Raw genomic sequence first — 27,183 nt, 5'->3', positions numbered from 1 at the left:
TTTGTTGCATGGTTGTGCTCCTTTGATTTATTTAATTACAACTGAAGAGTTTCGTTGCAAAACGAGATATATCCATTTTGAGAAATGTGGGTTATTTGACATTATAATTTAAGACATCAACAGTCAAGTTCATTCACAATTTCTATACATCAAACTATTACTTGAGCTCAGTTAAGGCCAGGAACACAATATTTTCAAATCCAGGATATTTTTTATTTAACTTTATGTCCATAAATAGTAAATCCATAAATAAAGTAAAAGAAACATGCCAAATTGCAACATATTTATCTTTGTCAAACATCTTAAATTGGTTTAAAAAACAATACATCATAAATTTATGCAATAGTATATACAAAGATTGATTAATAACAACAAGATTCTTAGTTAGTTTTGGCCAGAACGTGCATAACATAATTTTTACATTTATTTATTAGTTTTTTTTTTGTGCAAAATACTATATACCCACCTTAAGCTATAATCTACTACTGTAATACCATTAAGAAAAGCTAGTAAATCAATGTTTTGTTTGATAAGATTAAGTTCGTTGAACAAACGACTTGTAGCTTGTTACAGAAAGAGTGGAGGCTCCTTCCACCCCGCTGCTGAAAACCCAACCTGTATGATCAGAGCAATCGAAGCCGCGGTGTCACAGTTCTTGCTTTTGTTGCACAGAGTCCGTGACACAAGATCGCCTTGCCCCGTCATATTTAATTAATTATTTCACTGTAATAATAATAATAATCATCATCATCAGCGCCTGACCAGCCACTGTGGCTATAGTCGTGTTTCCAGTTACAATTTCACGCAAGAAAAAGGAGCGCGCATCACAACAGCTTTTGGCACAAGTGATCATCCTCTCATTTGGTATTAAAAGAATAAACTTACAAAGAACACTTAGAAATCTAGCCATGCAGACAGGTATATTGTGATGGGAAGGAGCGCAGGAAAAAAGCAGTATTTCACTGTAACCCCTGGCCTTTTTGACATCAGCGGAAGCTGACAGACGCAGTCTGCAATTTTATCTTGGTCCACTTTTGTAGCATTTTTATAAATTTTTGTGAAGTTGAAGGCTACATCTTCATCTAATAGTTTGTCGGCATGATAAAGACCAAAATTACTCGCATTACTGAGCAAAGTACTTCACCACCATGACTCTCTTCCCAGGGAAGGCTGAGTTGGTGCAGTTTCCTGAACGTTCTATATCCATTATATCGCACTTTGTGACTTTGTGTGTGTTTTGTGAAAAAATACATTAAATAATACATTTTGTACAAGGCCTAAAGTGTACATTCTTAAATGTTAATAATGGCAGCAATTCACACATAGATTAAGGTACATCTGAACAGTGATTTGCAATAATAAAATCCAAATGTCAAAAAATTGTGTTTATCGCATTTTGCAACCAAACTCTTCAACTGTTTATTAACAACTGTTTTTTCAATTAAAGGTTGACTGATTAGTTAACTTAGCTGATTAGTTAACTGATTAGAACTTGAAGTGGCAACAAGGTCTTAAAATATTCTAAGAAGGTCTTTAAAAAGTTTTAAATAGGTATTGACATTTCCTTTAGGATTCCTGCATATACCCTGTGGAAGAGAATCACAGAAAACTGTGCATTCTGATACTGATTTATCTGAGATTTATTAGTGTGTTTATTACTGAGTATGTGATACTAAGACTGTATGTCTTATCGTATTGTTGTGAATCGTATTACAGAAACTCACTCGACAGCTTCATTCTGATATAATACTGTGTCTACATTATTAATTACAGACTCATTCAGTAAAATGAGCAGCTTTTCTACTTTTTACACAAACTGTCCTTTTCTTCAGCTCACTTAAGTTTTGAAAACAAAAGACTTACAGAAGCCCTTAAATGTAAAAAACTCAAACTGCATTAATAGTAGCAATGATTGCATTTAGATTTTATTAGTAAATATGTGGAGAGAAAGAGCTGATTATCTTTATATCACAATAGTGACTTAGTGGATTCACACACGATCTGTGTTTGACATAATTATACATGAGATGAAAACTTTTCAAGAGTTTCGCCAATCAGACCAGTTTCTTTAGTTTTCCTGAAGTGCTCTGGTGCTAAAAATATTTGTGGTTTCCTCTAGAGTCTTCTACTGCTGGTGATATCTCTCTTAAACATGCCACATCTATCATGAAGGACAAACACACTTCCGGAAATCTGGATTTGTCTCCAGGATGCAGGTAGCCCTGTAATAAATGTCAATAATAAAATTAACAGAGAAAGATTCAGAATATTATATAAAATATATGGCCAAATTGCTGCAAGTTTCTTCAGTTGTTTGTGTTGTGACCAATTTGCAACACGTGTGCTGTCAAATTGATGAAGATCGTTTCTTTATTTGCTGGTGTTTTTTGTAACTGCAAGTGCTTTCTTAAATTGCAGCGTGTTAAGCTCTCTCGGCCACCATATAAATCACTGATCACATCCAAAATTTATATTGCATTTGTTATAGACATTTGGTTTTGTCAGACGGTTTCAGAAAATGAGCCTTCCGGTTTAATGAGGTACAGATGTAGCTACTGAAAACACTCAATTGAAGGAGCGTGACCGAGTGACACTGGTGTACAGTATTTCACACAAGCACAGGATGCTCCGACACAAAAAAATGCATGACCAGCAGGGGGCAGTTATGTAACATACTGAACTGGGGTCTGTTCTTCAAATGTGGATTATTGTAACACAGGTTGTAGATGAAAGATTTAATAACTCCCTGGAGTAGATATGTTCCACTGCTAAAATGACTTTGAGTCTCGTTATCAAAAAGTCTGAAAGTAAGATCACTCTGTGAAATCTTATCTACCAAAATGCTTAACAGGCAATTCTTGCCCCATCCCTTCCTGTTCTTTAAAAAAACATTGCAGATGGAAAGGGAGAAACCACCTCTTTTTTTGCAAACACACACAAACACTTAATATTGCAATAGACTTTTAGAAACAAAATTCACTCCAAAGTCCATGTGATGTGTTTATAATCTGTATATTCTCCCATGTAATACTTTAATTTTTGCCCTTTTTAAGGCATTAGTGTAACGAAGGGTCTGACACAGAGGGATCCATTTGCAGTAAGTTTATTAAACACCTTTTAATATTAAGCACACAGTAGATACTGGTGTGCGAACTGACATGAAACACAGGCTTATAAGGTCGATAGGCTGGCGGCTTGCAATCATAAGCCGGTGTAGCAGGCATGGGTCAGAAGCAGGCCGCTGGGATCAGAGTCAATGATTCAAAACAAGGTTCTAGACAGGCGGCAGGCAAGGCAAGGCAAGGAACTGTCCAGGTTGGCAACAGGAGATCAGGCAAGGATGACTAACAATCAGTAATGTCAACAAGGCAGAACAAGACTTTGCACTGAAAAGAGTGTAAGAGCTGCTTATATGCATGTGAGTGCAATCAGGTGATGTGTGTCAGGTGTGCAGCAATCAGTGTCTGAATGAGGTGAGGATGACGTAATGTCAGTAGTCCGGTGAGGATGACGTAATGTCAGTAGTCCGGTGATGATGACCTCTGCTGGCCAGCGAGGGGAATGACTGGGACAGAGCCGGTGACAATTAGATTATGAATTCATGAATCTGGTTTCATGAACATTTAAACTTATCATGTTGTGGTACCACAGCCTGTGATTCAGGACATTAAAAGTTTTAATAAATTAAGAGTTAAAAGTTTAACTGTCTGTCTTGGGACTGCCCAGACCTGCGAGGAAAACAATAGAAATCTCCCACACAAACTTTCAAGCCATTGGTTAGTCAAGAGAGAATGGGTGTGACCTGACAAATCACTTAAATCCATACTACTCTAGTATGGAGTAAATCCTATTTCTTCAGGAGACCCTTTTGTACATGCGACTCATCTGAGTCCTTTTTTCCCAGCAATTTTGTTGGATTGGCAAATTGTTTATCAAACAGTTACCTTGTTTATTTTCTTCATTAAAGTTCTATATTTATTACTTTATTTAAATTTTAAAAGTTATTTATAACATGTGACATGAAGATTACTGCTTAATGCACTGATTTTGGAGAATGAAGTTAATTAAATCTGAAATTGCAGCACAAATCACACTGAGGAATTTAAATGTTGAGGAACATTTATGTTTTGTTTCTTTTGTTTTTCTGAATGACCCATTTTACATCACAATTCAGAGAGAAATAGGTTTGATAACAGTGTTACACATTGCTGACCTTCCTCCTCAACAAAGGAGTTGTTTTTTTGACAGAATGAATGAATTCTCTCCACACTTTTATTATTTAGAACAACCCTTTCAGAGCAAACAGCCTTACTGTGTTTATATTATACTACTACAGTCAAAAGTACACCATTAGCAGAGCATATATAGCACTATTGCTAATAACAGTGACTCAGGAGCTTACACATGTTGTGCTGATGTTTTGTTACATATCTGTTTGTGTGTGTGAGTCTGTCTGTCTGCCTGTGTCTATCCATCTGTCTGTCTGCCTGTGTGCGTGTGTTTATGTTTGCGCATGCCTGTGTTATGAGCTGATGTTTGTTTACTGACTGAATGTGAATCTATGGCCCCGCTTAAACTAATATGTTTTAGTTTGAAAATGCATAAGTTTTGCTACGGTTACGGCATCCATCCACACAACACCGGAGTTTTCGAGCACCAAAAACAGAACGTTTTGGAAACGCTGAGCAGTGGCACCCCCAGATCATTTTGTTAGGGGTGGACAGAAGAGGCCATACCAAATCTTAAGGTGGCACACAAAAAATAATGTATTCAGTGTGATGTTATATTTTTGTTTCTGGTAAATGAAATAATGTGGTTTTAATTCACTTAATTAATTACTCCTAAAATATCGCAATTTATTCCTTGAAATAACTCAGCTAGTACATGTGCATCATACAGTATATGTCATGTCTAAAATTTATGAAAGTTAATGAATCAATAATAAAACAGACAAATGAACAAATTGTACAAAAGGCATTACTAAACACACGCACACACAATATACAGACCCTAATAATATCATTTATCCATATTCCTTTCTGAGCCACAATATTATTTATACTGCTTATTGATATACCTTAACCTTCTGGGGTCTGAGGGTGTTTTGGGGCTCTGGAGAAGTTTTGACATGCACTGACATTTGTGTTGTTTTCAGTATCTTAAAAACATTTTAATGGCTAAAGTGTTATTACACTGTAAACAGCACAAGTTGGGCTACAATCATACCTAAGCAGCATGTTTGTATGTGTATTGTTTGTGTTTTTGAGAAAGAAACGTTTATGCGTGGTAGGTGAAAAACAAAAAAAATTAATTCATTGAAACAAGGCAGTGAAACACACAGAGAACATTTGTGCACAAGACTTTTGAAAACTGGATTTTGTTAATTAAAATTTCTAAGTCACTTTTTGAGTGAAATTGGTTCATGCGAGAAGGCGTGAACTATCATTACTATGCAGTGAGTCACACCTGAGAAGACAAAGACCTGCATATTGAGCTGAATAATGAGCCATCAGACAGGTATGTGTCTAAAAGGGCAGAGTTTCAAGAATGAATCAAAGGAAAGTTTATATACTTTTTTGTTTGCAGTTTAATTAAAAATATTAATTACACAAAATAACTTGAGATACACTTGTGAGAGTCAGTACACTTTATAAAACTCTGCAAACTTTATAAACTTACATATAGCAAATCTACTGAAATCAGCTTTTGGCACAAGTAATCATCCTCTCATTCGGTATTTACAGAAATTATTTGAAGAATAAACTTACAAAGGACTTTTAGAAATGTAGTCTTGCAGAGGAGGGCAAAAAAAAGGCAGTATTTCACTGTAACCCCTGTCCTTCTTCTTGACATCAGCGGAGACTCACAGACGCAGGATTACTTTATCTTGGTCCACTTTTGTAACGTTTTTATACATTTTTGTGAAGTTGAAGGCTACATCTTCATCTAATAGTTTGTCGGCATGACAGAGACCAGAATTACTCGCATTACTGAGCAAACTTGGAGCACTTCTTGTCTACTTTATCTCTCTTTGCCACTGGTCCTTTACCACTGTTGTTTTCACATCTGGAAATTTACATATGAACAGCGCACTTACTGAGAGGCGGGATCGAGTTAGCTGTAATGAGGTGATATAGGAAAATCCGTACAGTCCTTACTTTTAAACAGATTACATAAAAATAGATAATTTGTTTTCGACTTGAATTGGTTAATGCAAAAGTAGACATAACAAGCTTTATAAAGATGCCATTAATCATCATCTTTGTTGAATATTTGCTGAGTTTCCTTTCATTTTAGTGACGTGTTTTTCTGACCACAGTCTGCTTGTGTCTTCAGTAATATCAATGCCTCGTGGGCGTGGTCACATTAAAACTAATGAGATCAGACTCCATTTAAAAGTAGACACTTCAAGCTTTCTTAGATATACATTTCTCATCTCTGTTAGTTTAGTTTTCGCGGAGTATCAGCGAATTTTACTGATGCACTACTAAAAGCAGTTCACGGAGAGAGAAAAGACAGAATGCCTACACTATTTGTTTTCCTTATTTTGCAAAAGCACACACATTTGTTGTTGTTGTGAGTGTACACAACAAAAAGTAGACACATAACAGATTCGATTGATGTATTGATCTCATTTGTACGATCAAAACTGAAAGTGTAATTTAAGTTCATTTCAGCAGTTTGACGACACCACAGGTCAAAACGCATATACGCGGTCTTCGACCCCAGATGGTTAAGGAAATATTACATTGCCACAATTGAATCCACAATAATTTAGTGGCTGCTATTTACTTATTCGGGTGAATTAGTGGTGCAGTAGGTAATGCTGTCACCTCACAGCGAGAAGGTTGCTGGTTTGAACCTCGGCTCAGATGGCATTTCTGTGAGAAGTTTGTATGTTTTCCTTGCGTTCCTGTGGGTTTCCTCCGGGTGCTCTGGTTTCCCCCACAGTCCAAAGACATGCTGCTGGTGAATTGGGTTGGCTAAATTGTCCGTAGTGTATGAGTGTGACAGGCCGGCCAGAATGTGTAAAAAAGTCGTTATCATATGGACAAGTCTAAAATGGCTTGTTCCAAAGAGCCGACCCTGCAACCATACGGGACTAAGGCCGAAGAAGAAGATTTATTTATTTATTCATTTAATCATTGACAAATTTTACATTTACGTAAGTATGTTTAAATTAATAATATCAACAGCAAAACCGTTGGAGTGGCCACAGGGGTGGCCATGGCCTTTTTCGTCTCAGTGTGGATGGGGGAAAATGGAGACATCTGAAAATGGAGGCGGGGCAGCAGACATTCACCTCTTTAATTGGGGCTTTTTCTCAATATTAAGTAGCCTAACGTTACACACAGTTCAATCCTGCATCTTCTCCTTGTACCTTCAGACTTCGCGAGTTTGATATGGGAAACAGACTCCCGAGGACATGTCGGTAAATGTTCAAAGGGAACAGTGTACTTTTATAACCTTATTCACATCACCCTGGCAACATTGTTTCACTATCTTCACAATAAAATGAAAACATGATATAAAGAACTGCTGTTTTCATTTTGATATTAACATCTGAACAGACAGCAGAAATGTTGAGGGGTTGTGCTGCATATATGACCGTCATCTTCACTGTATTTATATTTATAACAAAACGGAGCCTATAACATCACTGCCTCCTTTCATTTTCATTGAAAATACAAAACATACCCTTTCTTTTGCTAAATATCAGTTTTAATAACCAATAATGGCCATTATAAAAGTATAACGTACAATAAGTTTATACATTATAGGAAATAAAGGCAAGCGATCCGTCGATAAACAGAATGTACGTGGTTAGATTAATTACCTTATCTTTGCGAGAACAAGTAATAGATTCAAAAGACCAAAGTCGGGGAATATGTCGTTAGATAAAGACAACAAGGTGAATTAAATATCAAGTAAAGTGAGATTAGATCCAGCGGTAGATCCTTAAAGAACACTCCAACGAGCACAGCTCTCATCTGGCTAGATAGGCTGCAGCGCATTCTAGTGTGTGTGTGTGGTCACGTGATGTGCGTTTTCAGTGGTGTGGTGTCGTCAGAGAGCTGTTCAGAAACGCTGGGTGAAAGCTAATGTGGACGCGGATCGTTTTTATTCTAAAACACCGTTTTAATACTAAAACGGACTAGTGTAAATGGTGCCTATGTGTTTTTACAGTCTGGATCATGAAGGACAGCAGAGGATTACAGCAGGACCATGCAAATGTACTTCTACATACACTCTTACACACATATACACACATACCTATGGTGAGTGTTGTGTTATTAATATGTCTCTTCTTGTGTTCAGATGATGCCTGTTTTCTCACACTGGATCCAAACACAACAAACACTGGTCTCATTCTGTCTGAGGAGAACAGAAAGGTGACACGAGTGAGAGAGAAACAGTCGTATCCTGATCATCCAGACAGATTTGATGATGTGTCTCAGGTGTTGTGCAGAGAGAGTGTGTGTGGACGCTGTTACTGGGAGATTGACTGGAGTGGAGATGGTGTGGAAATATCAGTGTCATATAAGAGCATCAGCAGGAAGGGAAGAAGTTATGAGAGTTGGTTTGGATGTAATGATCAGTCCTGGAGTTTGATTTGCTCTTCCTCCAGTTTCTCATTTATACACAATAACACACAAACTCGTCTCTCTGTAGAACCGATCAGCAGTAGAATAGGAGTGTTTGTGGATCACAGTGCAGGAACTCTGATCTTCTACAACATCTATAGAGACACAACGAGCCTTATCCACTCAGTCCAGACCACATTCACTGAGCCACTCTATCCTGGGTTTAGGGTTCATTATGGATCATCAGTAAAACTGAGCTGAAAACTGAGAAACTGAGGAGAGATTTACACATAATCCTCTGCTCTGCAGGATCAGTCAGTAGTAGCGTGATTGCTAAAAACTAATTTGTTTTCTGTTGTTTTTAAAAATGCATTATTGTAAACTTGCCTCTTTGTTATTTTCTTTTATATTGTTTTCTTTTTTCTGTACAGCACTTTGGTTCCACATTGGGTGTTTACTGCAAGCCATATGTACAGAAAAACAGGTAATTCTTGTCATGTGTGAGTCTGAGCAACCATGTGTAAATACCAATTTATTAGCGCAACGATGAAACTAACAGCATGGTCAAAGGTTAAAAGCATGTAAGCCTTTTCTAGTGCTTCTGAAAAGATTTCTGTTATTTCTTAGAATTTATTTGTATTTGTTTTTCAGCTCCAAATATAATGCGACAGCTATTTTAAGTGACTGTCACATTTCGACTGTATTTCTAATTGTTAGACAGATCACATTCATCATTTATGGCTAAATTTAGAGTTTTGACTTATATCAGGGCTTAAAAAAAATCCATTCGGTTTACTTCAAGAAGAATAATTGTTTTTAAGTGTCTGTTCTTGCATTCCTTATTAAAAAAAAAAATAAAACATTATGTTTAACATAAACTGTTTTACTAAAAAATTACAGATTAATAATGTTATTTTATTACAAAGTATTGCAGGGCTCTAGAGTGCCCTGATTTCTTAACAGTGCAACTAAAAAAAAATATTTGAAGGGTAAAATTGAATGAATTTCCGATAAGTATTGTTAATGAAATATTTATTATGTGTATTTGCTCTTGGTTATATCTAAACTGGCTTTGCACACTTACACACGCTCTCGCTCACCAGCAGCAGTTGATTGACAGATGCTGCTTAAAGGCACTACACACAAAGCCCCATCACCTTGTACCCAATGGCCAGAGTAGTAACGAGGGTAGTAACGAGTTACATTTACTTGAAAAAATTCAATTAAAATTATTGGGTAACGTGTACTTTTTGAGTACATTTAAATATGTTTACTTTTACTCAAGTAAATTATTAGAGAAAAATCAGTACTCTTACTTCGCTACATTTCACAGCGTTCCTCCATTACTGTCAAATGATAATAGATATGATCCATATGTTTTGTTTGCAAATATCGCGAGGCGCCGCATTGGAGAGGTTGTGTCGCGAGAGGTTGTTATAGAGACGAGTCTCCCACTTTCGGTTTGGGCGCGCTGTATTGAGTGATAGCTGACGAGGGAGATGTGCGAGTTATACTGCTGTCACGCCATGGCCATCTGCAGTTCCGAAAAGTACGGTCATGCTGTCTGTGTAGTGAGTTTATCAGACCAGGTCACCCGGCGTCAAGTTCAGTCTGTTTTTACTCTAAGATGTCTACGACAATAGTCTCATAATGCGATGCACGCTGCACTTTGAACTGACATCACAGCATATAACTTACATGAATTCCAGCTCCAACCTAAAAAAAGTAGTGGTAAGTGTCCAAATGATCTCATTTTGAACCTTACTCATGGTAACTATGCAGGCCCGTAACCAGGGGGTTCGGGTGTTTGGAAAAACCCAGCCCTCAATGACAACTGTCCAGAATTTGTCCCATACATGAGCTCATTTGTCTTATTTTGACTGCTATGCCATCATAAATAGTGCAATTAATCCATTAAAAAGGCTTTAAGACCAAGCAGAATCCTATATTAAAATTAATATAAAAACTAATTTGCCTATTTTTGTTATCCATGAATTTTCAATCAAATCAAATGTACTTTTTTTACAAGAGAGGCAAGAAAAATTGTGAAGTTCTTTATTATTATTATGTTTTATATTGTTATTATTCAAATAGCCGAATTCTGACTGAGGACAGTTGAATGTTCTGGCCAGTTTGTAGGCTAATGCTACAATTTTTAATTTAAAACTTCAACAGATTCCTATTTCTTTATAACAATTTATGATCTAATACATTTGTATTTAAAAAAAACAGTATTTATTCATTTTTTTATTATTCTAAATCTTAAGGAATTATTTTAGTACATTAATTGTGTCATTATGATGACGACCTAACAGGCTAATCCAGCTAAAATAGTGCTTAAAATGTCACTAAAATACAGTATTTAAATCTCATACAATGTACATGAGGTGAATAACTGCAAAAAGGTCCACATTTTGAGAAAAAGACCCCTTATAACAGGCTGGCTATGGGCCTGCCATGGGATAACCAAGTAGCTGTTTAATGGAATAACAGATTATCCCAGTACATATTAGTCATTCCGTTTCCCAGATATTTTTAACATAAAATGGTTTATATATATATATATATATATATATATATATATATATATATATATATATATATATATATATATATATATATACACACACACACACACAAATAAAATTAATAATGATCCCCTATATTTTTCCCCAATATCTGTTTAACAAATAAAAATTTTACAACACATTTCTAAACATAATAGTTTTGATAACTCATTTCTAATAACTGATAGTAAATAATATTTGAATAGATATTTTTCAAGATGCTAGTATTCCGCTTAACGTGACATTTAAAGACTTAACTAGGTTAATTAGGTTAAAGTTAGAGTAATTAGGCAAGTCAGTAAGGTAGTTTGTTCTGTAGACTATCAAAAAAATATTGCTAAAGAGGGCTTATAATATTGACCGTAAAATGAATGGATTTTAAAAAAAATTAAAAACTGGTTTTATTCTAGAGGAAATAAAACAAATAGGGCTTTTCCAGAAGAAAAACAAATTATCAGACATACTTTGAAAATTTCCTGAATCTGTTAAACATCATTTGGGAAATATTTAAAAAGAGAAAGAAAAATCACAGGAGCTTAGTCCATTTATTAATCCAGGGTCGCTACAGCGGAATAAACCACCAACTAATCCAGCACGTTTTTACGCAGCGGATGCCCTTCCCATCTGTGGGAAACATCCACACACATACATTACGGACAATTTAGCTTACCCAATTCATCTGTACCGCCGCATGTCTTTGGACTGTGGAGGAAACCGGAGCACCCGGAGGAAACCCACGCGAACGCAGGGAGAACATGCAAACTATACACAGAAACGCCAACTGACCCAGCCGTGGCTCGAACCAGCGACCTTCTTGCTGTGAGGCAACAGCACTACTTACTGCATCACCACGTCGTCCTATATATATATATATATAAAAAAAAAAAAAAAAAAAAATATATATATATATATATATATATATATATATATATATAATCAAAAGTAACTAAGTAACTAATTACTTGAGTAATTGTTTCATAAGGTACTTTTTTACTCTTACTCGAGTTACTTGAGTACAGATTTTGGATACTCTACCCACCTCTGCCATCGACAAGTGCTGAAACACGCAACCAATTTTATTTGTTGACGATTTGCGTGTTTTGTTCCTTTTTAAAAGTCTTTTATTTTTCTTATTTAACATAATCTCCCCCAAGGGATTAGTTCAATTGAGTTATGTGCTGTAGGCTTTTGAACAAAACCCCCTGTATACAGTTTACACACTGCAGGTCTACAGTTCTGATGTGTTATGAATTACATGTTTTAAATGACAGTGAGACATGCTAAATTTAGTTTTTAATTGTAAAATATACATTAACCCAGAACAAAGTAAAATAATATTTATTAATGGCCTATTGGCAGAGTATAGTCGTTAAACTTAAATAGTCTAAGCATGTTTTTTATTAATATTATAACAAATTACAAACTAGCCACCTTTTGATTTTTTTCTGTATATTATTATCCAGGTATTGGAACAGGACACTGTAATATGTTGAAAATCACTAAAGATGCAATTAAAATTATTTTACCAAATATAAAATACATTACACAAACCTTCTAAAATTACAAAATACATAAATCTGTCAAGTAAGTGGCAGTTCATTCAGCTGTTGTAACCCTTGATAAACCAGGGACAAAGCAGAAGGGAAATGAATGAATGAAATCTGTCAAGTGCATTATTCAATAACATTAAAATTTACTTTAATTAAATCCTAACAATCTGTTGTTATTTCTGATATTTGGTATTTAAATTAAAAACATTGTAAACTAAGCTTGTTAGATTCAAATAATATAGTGTGAAAACATTATGAAGCATTAATATTTATGCATTGTCCATTAGTTACATTTTTTCAATTCCCTTTTATTTTTATAGCGCTTTTACAATGTAGATTTTGTCAAAGCAGCTTCACATAAAAGATCATAGTAAATTGAAATAGTGTAGTTCAGTATTTAGTGTTTAAGTTCAGTTCAGTGTGGTTTATTAGTCACTATTGAGGGCCTAAACACTGAGCAGCAAATATCGATGCGTAGCTTTAACAATTCCAAACCATGCAAGCTACAGGCGACAGCGGCGAGGAAAAAAAACTTCACCAATTGGTGAAAGTGAAGAAAAAAAAACCTTGAGAGAAATCAGACTCAGTTGGGCACCACTATTTTAATTTCTCCGCTGGCCAAACATCTTGTGCAGAGCTGCAGTCTCAGCGGCGAAGGTAGGAAGCGGGGCCTCAGCGTAGACTTGACTGTCCCTGGAGCGTCACAGGAGTCAGTCTCATGCTCTCCACTCCTCCATAACCACCCTAGCAGCTGCTCAGAATATGGTCTGGTCCAGGATATGGACACCTTAGGATCATCTCGTCACTGGTCTTGAATCAGATCAGTGGCTCTGCGTAGTCTGAGGGCTTCGGAATGAGTATCCCCAGGTGGAAATGGAGAATAAAGAAAATAATTAGCGTAGCTGCTGTTCATAGTGTATATAAACAAGATGCAGAAACCTGTGTGGAAACCCGCTAAGAGATGCATTGATTGTATGCTTTACTAAACAGATACATGTAGGTCTTTAATCTAGTTTTGAATTGAGAGAGTGTGTCTGAGCCTCGGACATTATCAGGAAGGCTATTCCAGAGATTAGGAGTTATAAACAAGAAGGCTTGACCTTACTCGATTTTGCTATTCTAGGGTACATTAATATAAAAAGCTCATCAGACATATAGGTAGAATGAAGTAATATAAATAATGTAAAGTTTTATACATTATATTTATCTTTTTAAAAATAGCCTACATTAGCAAATAAAACATCAGGTGGGCCTACACGGCAAAAAGGGGTTGTCTCAGACACTTTTAGAAGCTGTCATTCATTCATTCTCAGCATACGCAAGGTCTTGACCTCTTTTATTTTTTTTGTGTCTTATTTATCCTCATAGCATCCATGTAGGATAAAAGAACGGCATATTAACTTTGTCTTTTGTTAAAAGGTGTTGTGAAAATAAATCAGACTAATTCAAAGTAGCATCACTGCGCAAAAAAAAAAAAAAAACGTTATGAATGCATGTTACACTTCCGACTGTCCAGTATGTTTTCTTTAACTTATAATGCACAGAGTTTAAGGTAAGGGATGTTTTCATTTGCCATTCACTAACAGTCGGACAGGCTCATCCAGTTCATCAAACTCCCTCTTTTAAAATCGAAAGCGGAATAAAAACATGATTCTATTCATGCCTTCTGATTGGTTCTCGGGATATATCGGCTTTTGCTGTCAAAGGCAAGTGGCGTTAAGAGGCTTTTGCAAACAAACTGTTGTTTCTAAATCCGCTGACACTGCGATTCAGATGATTTGAAGCAAAAATATTTGTTGAACATGTACTACATGTCTAAAGCATTTGCTCTATGTCATTATCTCATTTTTGGTGGAAGTGGGGTTTAGCGGCTTTTGCATCTGAACTCTTCATATATAAAATCTTTATGTTTGTGTTTATTAGGTTCCATTAAGAGAAATAATATCGGCTGCTCAAAGCCTGGCGTTGATGCTCACCAACACCCTAGAGAACACAAACCATAGTAGTGAGAATAATTCAGCATAGCAGGGAGAGCAGAGAGAGAGGACAACGTCAAATTTCCAGAGCCAGTCAGTTCAGCAAGAAATGGCTAGTTGTAAGATTTAGTATTTCACAGACTGTATCTGTGAAAGTACTGTAGCGAGCACACGCATGCCACGTTGCCCTGGTCGCAAATCCGCCCCAGCTGTACCATCATCAGCACCGGATCGTTCACAGCTGGACCTCATCAGGCAGAGAGGCATATAAGCCAGACCCACGCAAGAAGAAGACGAGCTTCATTCACTAAGTGAAGTTTCATAAACTAATTTCGAGAGGAGCACGTGATATGATTGTGCACCGCTGGCCACTCATCCGTAATCAGTAATAATCCAATCAGAATGATCCTAGCTTAGTATATATGGATCACTTTCTCCTCATTGCACTATCTTCGTTTTGGAAGAATGCTTCCCGCTACAAACACTCCAGCATTTAAACTACGCTTCAGCATCATTCAACCTTCTGGCATGGAAGAACAAACAAACAAACAAACAATCAACAACAACAACAACTTCTCCAACCAGGGGTCCGTTCTTCGTACCTCGCTTAAATGATCTAAGATTATTTGGCAGATCCTGGATCTTTTAATCTTGATAACTGATCTCTCGCTAATTTGGTTCTTCAAACAAGTTCGCGAATCAGATTAGAATGTCTGGATGAACTGATCTGAGATCGCTGCGTGTGTTATGAAGGACAGATCTATCGATCCTCGAAATCATGATCAGCAATGCAACGATTGGCTGACGGCACAGCAGCGTAATGACATCATTTGATTAATATTCAATTATCCATGTGAGCAAAATTACAAATTAGCAGTAAAAGGCTTGTTAAATATGACACGCAAGAACTTTCCACATTTGTTGTGAGCTGCAGGCTTTACACTTTCATTTGTCAAGACAAGAGTATTCATTATGTATTTCAATGCAAATCAATGTATTTAGTTCTACATTTAAAAAAGATTTGCTTTCTTATAGTAGCCGTTTTTTAATCGGTGTAAAGAATAACTGGTTGTTTACAAAAGCATTTTCATATTGGTAAAGGCGTCTGCAACTTTTGTGAGGCATCAAATCACTGGCATATTAACTATCAAAACATGTTTATGACTGCATAAATGTATTATTGCTTTTAAAAAAAAGTCACATATTGTGCATTTCTATTATACACAATTTGTTCTAAAGCGATCTAAAAAGTTAATTTCAATAAGTTTTCTCTTTGCACCAGATGGCAGTGTACTTTCATTTCGAGGGTGCAGATTGCATACGTTTTATTAATATGTATAACTTTATTTATTTTATTAATGACTATAACTTTATATATATATTTAAAAATTATGTATTATTTTCCCAAGTGTATATAACTACTACTGTAAGAAAATATCAGAATTCGGAACATACTTTCTGTATTATCTTTGCTTGAACTGAGCCGATCTAATCCTGTTTATATGAATTGAACCTGCTCCCGATCAGGTTTGACCTAGCAGAACTGTTGCCATGACAACAACTCTCGGATTAGCTTTGAAGAACGAAACGATCCTGGATCGTGTCAAATCGTCAATATCCAAATCCAGCTAACTGAGTAATCCACGTACGAAGAACGGACCCCAGAACCCCGCTCTCCTCAAAACTCCAGCAGCTGCCTCGCCAGCAACCGAGCCAGAATCCCCGCTAGAAGCCGGCATATCAACTCTTCTATCTTCTACTTCATCTGCCCCTCACTACACAAGCCACAACCTCGTCTAAACTTATGACGCCGGCGATTCAAGCCACCGGAATGAAGCCGAACTCACTGATCACCTAACGTTAGCGGTCCACTTTCGGTAACGTGCATGCTTTAAAGGGAAGTCTGGCGAGAACAGCGTGAATAGAACGCTTTAAATGAAGAACTCACCTCTCAGCCTCCCGCTGGTCAGCAGATCCATAACATTCCGACAGCTGAAATAGTTCGATGGCAAATGACCAGGCAATCTAATCCATAAACATATGTCCACAACACCTTCATTCGTCGATATACATCCATGAAAAGGTGCACTGATATCCAAAACAGCTGCTGGTGAGAGTGGAGCCATACTTTCACGCATAAACATTGTAGCGATCTGATCTACAAAATGGCCGCCGGCCTTTGCACTCTGAACTCTTGACCGTGACTCCAAGGAGCCAATAGCTTAAAGGAGAAGTATCACCATCCAATGAGCTTTCCAAAACTGGAGATGGTCCCGCCTTCTCTCCCGACAAATTCATGAATGGACTGCGTGCAGAGACTTTGATCCCGGCCAAATAAGCTAAGATTTCCAATCATGTTGAGATTACATACATGTTACTTATCATGGATGGAGTAAAGCCATGATAAACATTACATTCACACAGTTCCTATTAAGTGGCAACATCGTTTTTTATGTTTGATGTAGGCAGTTGATATATTTACATTTTATTAATAATTACATATACATATATTTAAAAAAAAAAAAAAGTAAATAAAATTATGAAATGAGTATTACCCAGCAAGTGATAGACAACCTACACATCAAGCAGTAACCCTTTTGTATCACGCCATTTGTGACTCTCATATCAATACACCTGAACGTCAGTCAGTTTATAATGACAGTAAGAATCCATTTCCTGCTTGACTGCAACAAACAAGAGGAGGACATTTCTGGCCATGGAGTAGCCTTTCATACTTATACTTTGTTAAATACATTCGAGTTTAAAAACTTCTATATCAGTAAGGGATTTAAACTCCACTCCATTATCATCTCACCAGCTCTCCAAGAGGTTTCCAGGACTTCCAGCTTAGAAACGCCCCATACGCTCAGTTCTCCTTCTAATTACCACCCTGCAGGAGGACAAATGCCCACTTCTACAACCCTGGCACATTGACATTAAGTATTGGAACATGCATTAACAAAGGCGCTTCTATTCACAATCATCCATACACTTATGAAGACTCCTCCCACGAATATCAGCCAATACAATTAATCATGTCTGCTGTACATGTGCCATGTTGCTAAGATTTCATTTCTAATTCTCTCTTGTTTTCCATTTTAGAGTTCAAGACTGCCAGCTCCTGAAACTGCCCTCATTCAACCCATCACACTCTTCGTCCATTCCTAATGCATTTACACTCTTCGCAAAGATACTTTCCGCCCATACAGCCCACACCCTTGATACCATATTCACATATCCCCCCCCCCATTTACTCTTCATATCACTATTGACAATATTTAGCACTCATAATGCTCCAATGCTGACTATCATTTGTACTTCCGCTATAGCAGAGTCGCTCCGCCGAGCCTCATTCTCCCTCTGCAAACCCCCACCCCCCCCTTTTCTTCCCATTTATAGATGACACAACTGCCCTGTCACACGATTCTGATTTAGAGATGCTTATTGCAGTTCTTTGCTCCACAGGTTTTCCCCAGATCAACTCCCAATCACTTTTACACAGGGTGTCTCCGGAGTATCAGAAGGTGTTGGGGGCCGATAAGTCAATATAGAGGAGTTTGAGGGCTTAAAGTATTAGAAAGTCTTAGATTCCTTTACAAGGTAATACATTTATTGTTGTACAAGGTATCATCGTATGCTAAAGTTTGACTGTATTCAAGCCGTGAATATCAGGATACTAGGTAGTTACGTAATCAGTAAAATTCTACTAGGTTTGACAGCTTGCCGCTTGTTTACTGCAACACTATCAGTCTGCAGCTCTATAGGTGACAACCTGTCGAATCGGCTAGATTTTAATATACATGTTTTTTGTATTCAAACGTTTAGTTGGATTCATTTATTACATTTTAATATTTAGTAAATATTCCGTAAGATAAATCTCGCCAGCATTTTTGATTGAAAGTGGTGATAAGGTCTTTAAATGTGTGGGTAAAGTATTAAAGGTGTTGAATTACTTCTCTCATTCCTGTATACTATGTTTCAGAATATGAGCAGCCATCACAGAAGTACAAAGGGCAGCAACAAATCCAGATCCTAGGAAGGTGGTCACCTGATGCCTTCAAGACATACGTCCTAGCCACTGGCCCCCCAAAGAAGCCCAGATGGCTCTTGTCAGCCATAATCCCACATCCACTCAAGGGCGAGGGCATGACCCAGCCACCTTACCTTCTTCTTTTTCTTCCTTCTAGCCTGAGTAACACTCAGTTTCCTTCCCCAGCCACATAGGTAATTGGAGTTTCATCCAAGCCCCCCGTCACCCCGCCACCCTGGCCGTTTCCGCTGGAGTCTTCACAGCCCCCTTCCATTTCCCAACTCCTGCCGGACCCCGCCCCCCCTAAAGCTCTGACTTCCGCAGAAGTGTTACCCCGAGCTACGACCCCCGCAGGGGTCGTCTCACCGTCCCTTCCAGGCCTTAGCAATCTTTATTTATATATATTTATATATATATATATATATATATATATATATATATATATATATATATATACACCTGTACATAGATATATATATCTATAATAGCGCTGTCACTCCCCCGCTCCATCTCCTAACGGAGTGTTCCTCGAGCACCTAACTCATCCCGTCACCCTCTAACAGGAGTCTTCACTGTCCAAATCCCCTTTCCAAGACTCCTGCTAGAATAGGCCAGCTTGCCCTGTTCCCCGGGCGCCGACCCCCGCAGGGGTCAGTCACTGCCCCCCCCAGGCCACTGAAACTCATTATATATGTATATCTATGGACTTTCATTTATAGATATATATTTATATAGAGCGCTGTCACTCCCCGCTCTATCTCCAGCCGGAGTGTTCCACGAGCATCGACTCCAGCAAGAGTCTGGCCAAACTTGCCACTCACCCTCTAGCAGAAATCACCACCGCCCAAATCACACTTCACGATTTCTGCTAGAGATGGCAAAATAAAATAAAATAAAAAAATTGCTGCACCCAACTCCCGCAGCGCCCATTCTGACTCACAGAAGTCTCCTGATCACCCCCTCCAGGCCTTAGATTACCCCATTATATATATATATATATTTATATACTCTCTCATATATACATATATTCATTCTCTCCCGGGACAGCATGCCAAACCTGCTATAAGTGCCAAGCATATCTAAGTGGGAACTCTTGAAGTGAAGTTTCATAAACTAATTTCGAGAGGAGCACGTGATATGATTGTGCACCGCTGGCCACTCATCCGTAATCAGTAATAATCCAATCAGAATGATCCTAGCTTAGTATATATGGATCACTTTCTCCTCATTGCACTATCTTCATTTTGGAAGAATCCCCCCTTCCACCCCATCTCCTCCTTTTTCTCCCCTTCTAAAGGGGGAGCGATCGAGACCTACCTGATCTCGGTTCTCCTGATATGCTTCTAGACCGGGCGGGAGCCCTGGGCTCAAATATCTCCGAGCTCAGGGTTCTCTCCCGGGACAGCATGCCAAACCTGCTATAAGTGCCAAGCATATCTAAGTGGGAACTCTTGAAATGACTCCCTGCGCTAATGTTTGTCTCTCTAGCTCTCCCACAGCAGACTCCTGCTCGTCACGATTCAACACCCGACTACTCACTGTCCTTCACCTACTCCCCGGAGCACCAGAGCACCACATTTAAGAAGAGCACCGTATTTCACCTCACACACTCTGTACATAAGGCACCCTCCGGGGACTTGTCTGTAACCTAACGCAACTGTGTCAGTGTTTTCCCTCTGCCTCGCTACAGTACCTATGTGTTTTTCTTTTATATAAATTGTTCCATTAATGAGAAAATATTTGTAGGTCCTTTCCTGTGTTTTTTCGAAAAAAGCGTAGAGAGAAAAGCCGATTTGCACCATATAAGTGGCAATGCTAAAGCTTATTGATAAATTTTGACCTGCTGGACAAACAGCATGAAAAAACACCAAAGGGAGAGGCAGAGATGTAATTGTGAATGAATGATTAGATAAAGAAATGACTGATGAAACTTTTGGTGAATTTTGCAAAGCCTTTTTAAGTAAAGGAGAGGATACAACTTACTTCAAAAAAGCTGCACAAGAAAAAAAGATTCAATTAAATCACTGACCCAAGTGCAGTAATGGCACAGCAACAAATTTGTCATGGTATGGTTACCTCAAATATTCCTCAACATGGTCATATAACTCAATGACTTTCAGCCTTGGTGAGGCGTTCCAACCATGTAGATGCCCCAATCATTTGAATTCAAAGAATACTCAAAAAGAAATTAATTCATATCTTATGCAGACAATATATATCCATAAAAGTGTGGCCAGAGGGGGTAGACTCCACACTCCAGGACAAGTTTCAACACACAGACTGGAGTATGTTTGCTTTCCTGACCACCTGTGGCTCTCACACAGACATTACACTTCCTCTGTCCTGAAATACATCAACACCACCATAGACAGTGTCACAACCCAGAAACAGATCCTAATCAAAAGCCATGGATGAACAAGGAGGTGCGCCTCCTGCTGAAAGCACGCAACACTGCCTTTAGATCAGGCGATGCACAGGCCTACAGCACTTCCAGGCCTAATCTGAAGAGGGGCATCAAAAAGGCCAAGCACTGTTTCAAGCTAAAGCTTGAGGATCAATTTTCCAACTCTGATACTCGGCGCATGTGGCAGGGCATCCAGGCCATCACCAACTACAAACCCAGCCAGTCCACAGCCACAGATGTCTCCTTCCTGAATGAGCTAAATGACTTTTATGCCCGCTTTGAAAGAGACAATAAAGAACCCTACACCAGGATCACTTCCTCAACCGACCACTCACCTATCACACTCACCTCCTCAGAAGTACACACGGCACTGAGTCGGATCAATGTGCGTAAGCCAGCTGGACCAGACGGTATTCCTGGGCACGTCCTCAAAGCGTGTGCAGAACAGCTTGCTGGGATATTCACAGACATTTTCAACCTGTCACTTAACCCTCTGGGGTCTGAGGGTGTTTTGGGGCTCTGGAGAAGTTTTGACATGCACTGACATTTGTGCATTCAAAATGATGTGAGAATCATCGTGTTCACTTGCTCACAGAAAACAATACAATGAATTAAAATTTCTAAGTCACTTTCTGTGTGAAAATAGTTTATGCGAGAAGGCGTGAACTATCATTACTATGCAGTGAGTCACACCAGAGAAGACAAAGATCTGCATAATGAGCCATCAGACAGGTATGTGACTAAGAGTTTCAAGAAAGAATCTGAGAAAAAAATAAGTTTATTTACATATTTTTTGTTTGCAGTTTATTGAAAATGTATTTAACTATCACACAAAATATCTCAATAATAGTAAACCTAATAAACTCAGTTACCACAGAGGAATTTTAAACAGAACAGCACCTGTATTGTAAACAAATATTTATTTTTATAATATACATATAATTATAATAACAATTTATGTATATATAACATATAATTATAATAATACATATAATTATAATAATTATAACATTACATTTTTCATTATATAGGCCTATGTTTATCATTACACGCTATACGTTATAGGATACACTTTGTATAGCAATGAAACTATAAGTGGCCTGTAAGGACATATTTAATATCATAAAGGTTAGATTAAAAGACTTATCGGCAGGAATTCTGTCCTTTGCTGGGTCTAGATGTTCTTCTAAATGCATGCGCTCGTCATCAGAGTCGCGCTCTTCCTCTGAGGAGAAAGTAAATTCTTTGTCGCTGTTTAGTACTGTGCTTCTTCACCCGTGTAGCGTGCCATCGTTCAAACAAAATAAGTAACTATAATAAAGCTTGTCGTTTGATGCCATGTCTCGGGGCGCGTGTACATTATCACCTGGCTGGCTCACCTCAGTTCATTCCCATATGAACTGCGCCTTCACTGCGGGCGGGATCACGTTCGCTGTAATGGAAGCGACAGGAGAATCAGTACCAGCCCTTACTTTTATACGAATTACATGTAAGGAGATTATTTGTTTTCGACTTGAATTGGTTAATGCAAAAGAAGACATATCAAGCTTTCTTAAGAAACATCTCACATGTTTCTTTGTCGAGTATTTGCTGAGTTTCAGTTCATTTTAAAGACGTGTTTTTCCTGACACAGTCTACTGTTGCACGCTTCTCATGCAGGCTGTTTGTAATGTCAAAGCTTTGTGGGCGTGGTCGCAATAACTCTAATGAGCTCAGACTGAGAAGCTAGACATAGCGTTGCTTTCATACTGATTACTTTATCAAACAATATTTGTTTTCAACATGCATAGCTGCGTTTAAAAGTAAACACTTCAAGCTTTATAAAGATATGTGTCTCGTGTCTGGATGTATTGTTTTCGCTGAGTTTCAGCGCATTTTACTGACGCGTTTCTAAAAACAGTTCACGGAGAGAGAAAAGACAGAATGCCTACACTGTTTATTATCCTTGTTTTGCAAAAGCACACACATTTGTTTTTGTTGTGAGTGTACACATTTAAAAGTAGACACCTAACAGATTCGATTGATGTATTGATCTTATCTGTACGATCAAAACTGAAAGTGTAATTTAGGTTCATTTCAGCTCAATGAGGTAAAAACTTACGGTCTTCGACCCCAGGGGGTTAACCTAGCAGCTGTGCCAACATGCTTTAAAACCACCTCTATTGTGCCAATGCCCAAACACTCCAGCCCAACATGCCTGAATGACTACCGCTCCGTAGCACTTACACCCATCATCATGAAGTGCTTCGAGCGGTTGGCCCTGCCACATCTGAGAGACTCTCTGCCATCCACACTGGACCCACATCAGTTTGCTTACCGTGGCAACAGGAGCACAGATGATGCAGTCTCTATAGCACTGCACTCTGTACTCACACACCTGGACAATAAAAACACTTATGCACGAATGCTGTTTGTTGGCTTCAGCTCAGCATTTAACACTGTCATACCCTCTAAGTTACTGATCAAACTCAGAGACCTGGATATCGACACGTCTCTTTGCAATTGGGTTTTGGACTTTCTGACTAACAGACCTCAAAATGTTAGCTGAGGCAACATCTGCTCCACCACCATCACACTCAACACTAGTGTACCACAGGGCTGTGAGCTGAGCCCCTTCCTCTACTACCATCGACTGTAGGCCTGAAAAAAGATGACACTACAGTGATTGGTGTTATCAGCAACAATGAGACGGCCTACAGGGAGGAGATACAGCATCTGGCCACTTGGTGCACTGACAAAAAATTGCCCCTAACCCATCAGTGGGATGATCTTTGAGCCTGTCTCACCCCTGAATTTCCTGGGGACCCACATCTCAAAGGACCTTTTTTGGACCACCAACACCTCCAGCCTGGTCAAGAAGGTCAACCAGCGCCTATTTTTCTTAAGGCAACTTAAGAAGAACCAGCTTTCATCAGCCGTCTTGGTGAACTTCTAAAGCTGCACAATAGAAAGCATCCTGACCAACTAGCAGATTGAGGAACAGCTTTTCCCCCAGAACTGTCTCCCTTTTGAACTCTGCCCCTCACTGACCCCCCTCCTCCATGCACCCCCACTCTCCTCTAACTTAAACTCCTCACAATCACTGCACTGTTTAACATTTGCACATTTAAAATGTGCACATATTCATTGCACTACATTGCACTAATTCACTTATTTAAACTATACATACCCACTGCACATGGACATTTGTAATTATGTACACACCCACTGTACATACACATTTGTAATTATGTTTATCTATCTGCACACTTCTGATTATTAATAGCAACCTGCACATATATTCATATATTGTAAATCTCTGTTCATAGCTAATACAACCTGTATATAATGTTCATAGTACATCCATCTTTAAATATCACTATAGTTTTTCTATAACTGCACTTTATAACTTATACCTGTATCCTGCACTTGCTGTTATTGCACCGCTGGTTAGACCTAAACTGCATTTCGTTGCATTGTACTTGTACATGTGAAATGACAATAAAGTTGAATCTAATCTAATTTTATATGTAAGTGTGATTTAAATGTCTGTCTGATCCTGAAACTCAAAGCCTCAAACAGTGATTTAACACGATGCCAAAACATAATTTAAATACAATGTCTAATAACTTTACTTTTTAATCTCTTGAAAATGTTTGTACTCTTCTATATCAGTCAACTTGAGTGTTTCGGATCATAGACAAAGGCATAGACAGATCCTTACAAAATATAACTCTAAACATAGAGAGTCTCGAACTCGAAAGTTAAGATAAACCAGACCTTCCAGTTGAACAGAAAGGAAAAACCTTCAGTATTTTGAATTTGGACTGCATTACCTAGTTAGCCACTAGTGATATGTCAATCCTACAACAGTGCCAAAACATAATTTAAATACAATGTTAAATAACTTTACTTTTTAATCTCTTGGAAAGTTTGTACTTTTCTAAATCAGTTAACTCGATAATTTCAGATCATTCAGAAAAAAAATATGTCTTTAACACAGCGAGTCACAAAATTGAAAGTTAACCAGACCTTCCAGTTGAACAGGAAAAAACTGCTGAAAAGCAACAAGCTAATGTTCTTTATACAATATGCATTTAACCCTCAACTGCTATCTGACTTTAGAAGTAACTCTCTAACTAAAACTAAAATAATGGACTAAACCTGAGTTTATTGTGACAAAAAAATTATTTAAAGTTATTGGTCCAATACTGCTTAAATATTTTTCAGAAACACTGTGGATTTAATCCTAAATACTTTTTTATTCTCAAAAATATTCCTTTAACACACTTATCTTCAGTTTCAGTGGTTTGGGTGTTGTCTTGAGGACACGCCCACAGTCAGAAGAATCTCATGAATATTCATGTCAGTGCCACTTGGTGAAACCAATAATAATTCAGGATCAACCTGTAGATCACACAGGTGCGTTTTAGTGAAGCGAAAGAGCTCAAATTATGCTCCTGCTGCACAAGAGCATCTTTATTTCTGCATGTAAGTTTAATACTTCTACATTAGGCTTATTTGTAGAAATTATGAAGGGATTTTATAAGTGTGAGTGTGATTTAAATGTCTGTCTGATCCTGAAGCTCAAAGCCTCTCCCTCCCTCAAAACTCAAAGGGCTCTATTTTGACGGTCCATGAGCAAAACGGAAAGTGCAAGGCGCAAATGCATTAAGGGCGTGTCAGAATCCATATTTGCTAATTTAAGGATGGGAAAATCTGCTTTGCGCCATGGCGCATGGTCTAAAAGGGTTGAGTTTATTTTCTTAATGAGTTATAGGTGTGTTTTGAGAATCAACCAATCAGAGTCTCATCTCCCATTCCCTTTAAGAGCCTTGCATCGCGCCATAAGCACATTTGCTATTTACTTGACGTAAAGTGTAAGTGGAAAAACTGAGCATTTCACAAGCAAACAGTTAAACAGTGCATCTACCGCGCAAGAATGAGAGATAAATTATCTACTTTCACTTTCGCTCTCGTGGATAGGGAAACCTTTACGCACAGACATCAATTAGCCTATAAATAATTAATTTCGTTTGATAAGCGCATATATTTATTTCATAACTATTTCTAAATTCAGTTCTAATTTCCAGCAAACGAATAAATGAACAATAATAACAAAGTGTGTTCAAAGTGAGTTATTTCCTAAAACACATGCTGTGCCCCATATGGTCTAAAACCTGCAGGTGGGCAAATCTAAGCATGTTTTTTAATAAAACAAATATAAATATGGATATAATAAATAATACTGCTAATAATAATAACATTATACAAAAGCAAATTGTTATGAATGAACTGAAAAAGCCTCCCGAGATGAAGAAGACATGAAAGCAGTGGTTTTTTATATAAATGTAGACTAGAAAATAATGTTTTGCAATATTTTAATCCTTTATATTTATATCCTATATATATATATATATATATATATATATATATATATATATATATATATTCTTATTATATCCTATATATATATCCTTAATATTTTATTTTTTTACATATGTAAAGTTATTTGCGTATTACTCTACATTTTGTGTGTATTAAGCAGTGCGTAAGCGAGGCGCAACTCTGCGCTGGAGTTTAGACCAGGTTTGTTTGGTCTAATGAAAAACCTATTATAGTTTCTCAAAATAGCAGCGCGCCAGCAATGCGCCTCAGAACGCCTATGGGCGCACATATGAGCGCAAATGCATTTGCTATTTAAAGAGCGTGGCGCAACGCCTCAAAACGACTCTTGCGCCAAGCTGAAACTAGCAAACAAGTATTGCGTCGCGTGTTGCGCCACATTTCAGCGGGTGTATGATGGGGCCCAAGCCTCAAAGCTCAAAGCCTCTTGATCTCCCTCCCAAAAGCAGAAATTCCGTTGAAATCTTGATTTTGCACAATGCTTAAGGATAGTAATTCTGTAACTAATAAAAATAAAAAGGAAGAGATTGGGCAGCCCTGACTAATAACACACAAAATATCAAATCAATTAGAAGTATTAAAATTAACGATCACTGAACTATTGATTCCTTTATAAAACATAGCCATAGTGTTAACAAAAAGGACCCCAAATCCAAATAACCTCAATGCTTTAAACAAAAACTGGT

The 27,183-nt window shown here is 37.8% G+C and overlaps 4 protein-coding genes across 6 annotated transcripts in view; 3 read left to right on the top strand and 1 right to left on the bottom strand.

The window, feature by feature from the left end:
• The window catches only part of LOC137489757 (protein NLRC3-like), a 407,221-nt gene that overhangs the window by 154,312 nt on the left and 225,726 nt on the right, over nt 1–27,183 (bottom strand). The window lies entirely within an intron of this gene.
• The window catches only part of LOC148682312 (uncharacterized), a 342,019-nt gene that overhangs the window by 168,049 nt on the left and 146,787 nt on the right, over nt 1–27,183 (top strand). The window lies entirely within an intron of this gene.
• LOC137487276 (uncharacterized protein K02A2.6-like) overlaps nt 1–27,183 on the top strand; it is a 252,759-nt gene that overhangs the window by 181,656 nt on the left and 43,920 nt on the right. The window lies entirely within an intron of this gene.
• On the top strand, nt 451–11,010 carry LOC148682315 (stonustoxin subunit beta-like). Its single transcript, XM_088650781.1, has 3 exons — nt 451–2,216; nt 8,188–8,234; nt 8,320–11,010. Exons 1-3 carry the CDS (start codon nt 2,167–2,169, stop codon nt 8,844–8,846), a joined length of 624 nt encoding a protein of 207 aa, XP_088506907.1. The 5' UTR covers nt 451–2,166; the 3' UTR covers nt 8,847–11,010.

This window comes from Danio rerio, chromosome 4 (assembly GCF_052040795.2).
Source record: "Danio rerio strain M-AB ecotype USA chromosome 4, GRCz13ab, whole genome shotgun sequence".
Classification (NCBI taxonomy): Eukaryota; Metazoa; Chordata; class Actinopteri; order Cypriniformes; family Danionidae; genus Danio; species Danio rerio.
This window is presented reverse-complemented; position numbering and strand designations above follow the sequence as displayed.

Bases quoted from the DNA above. Each gene is read 5' to 3' on its own strand.
- LOC148682315 (XM_088650781.1), top strand. From the start codon at position 2,167: ATGAAGGACAAACACACTTCCGGAAATCTGGATTTGTCTCCAGGATGC. The intron at 2,217-8,187 runs GTAGCCCTGTAA...GTGTTTTTACAG, and splicing joins GATTTGTCTCCAGGATGCAG to TCTGGATCATGAAGGACAGC. The intron at 8,235-8,319 runs GTACTTCTACAT...TCTTGTGTTCAG, and splicing joins TACAGCAGGACCATGCAAAT to ATGATGCCTGTTTTCTCACA.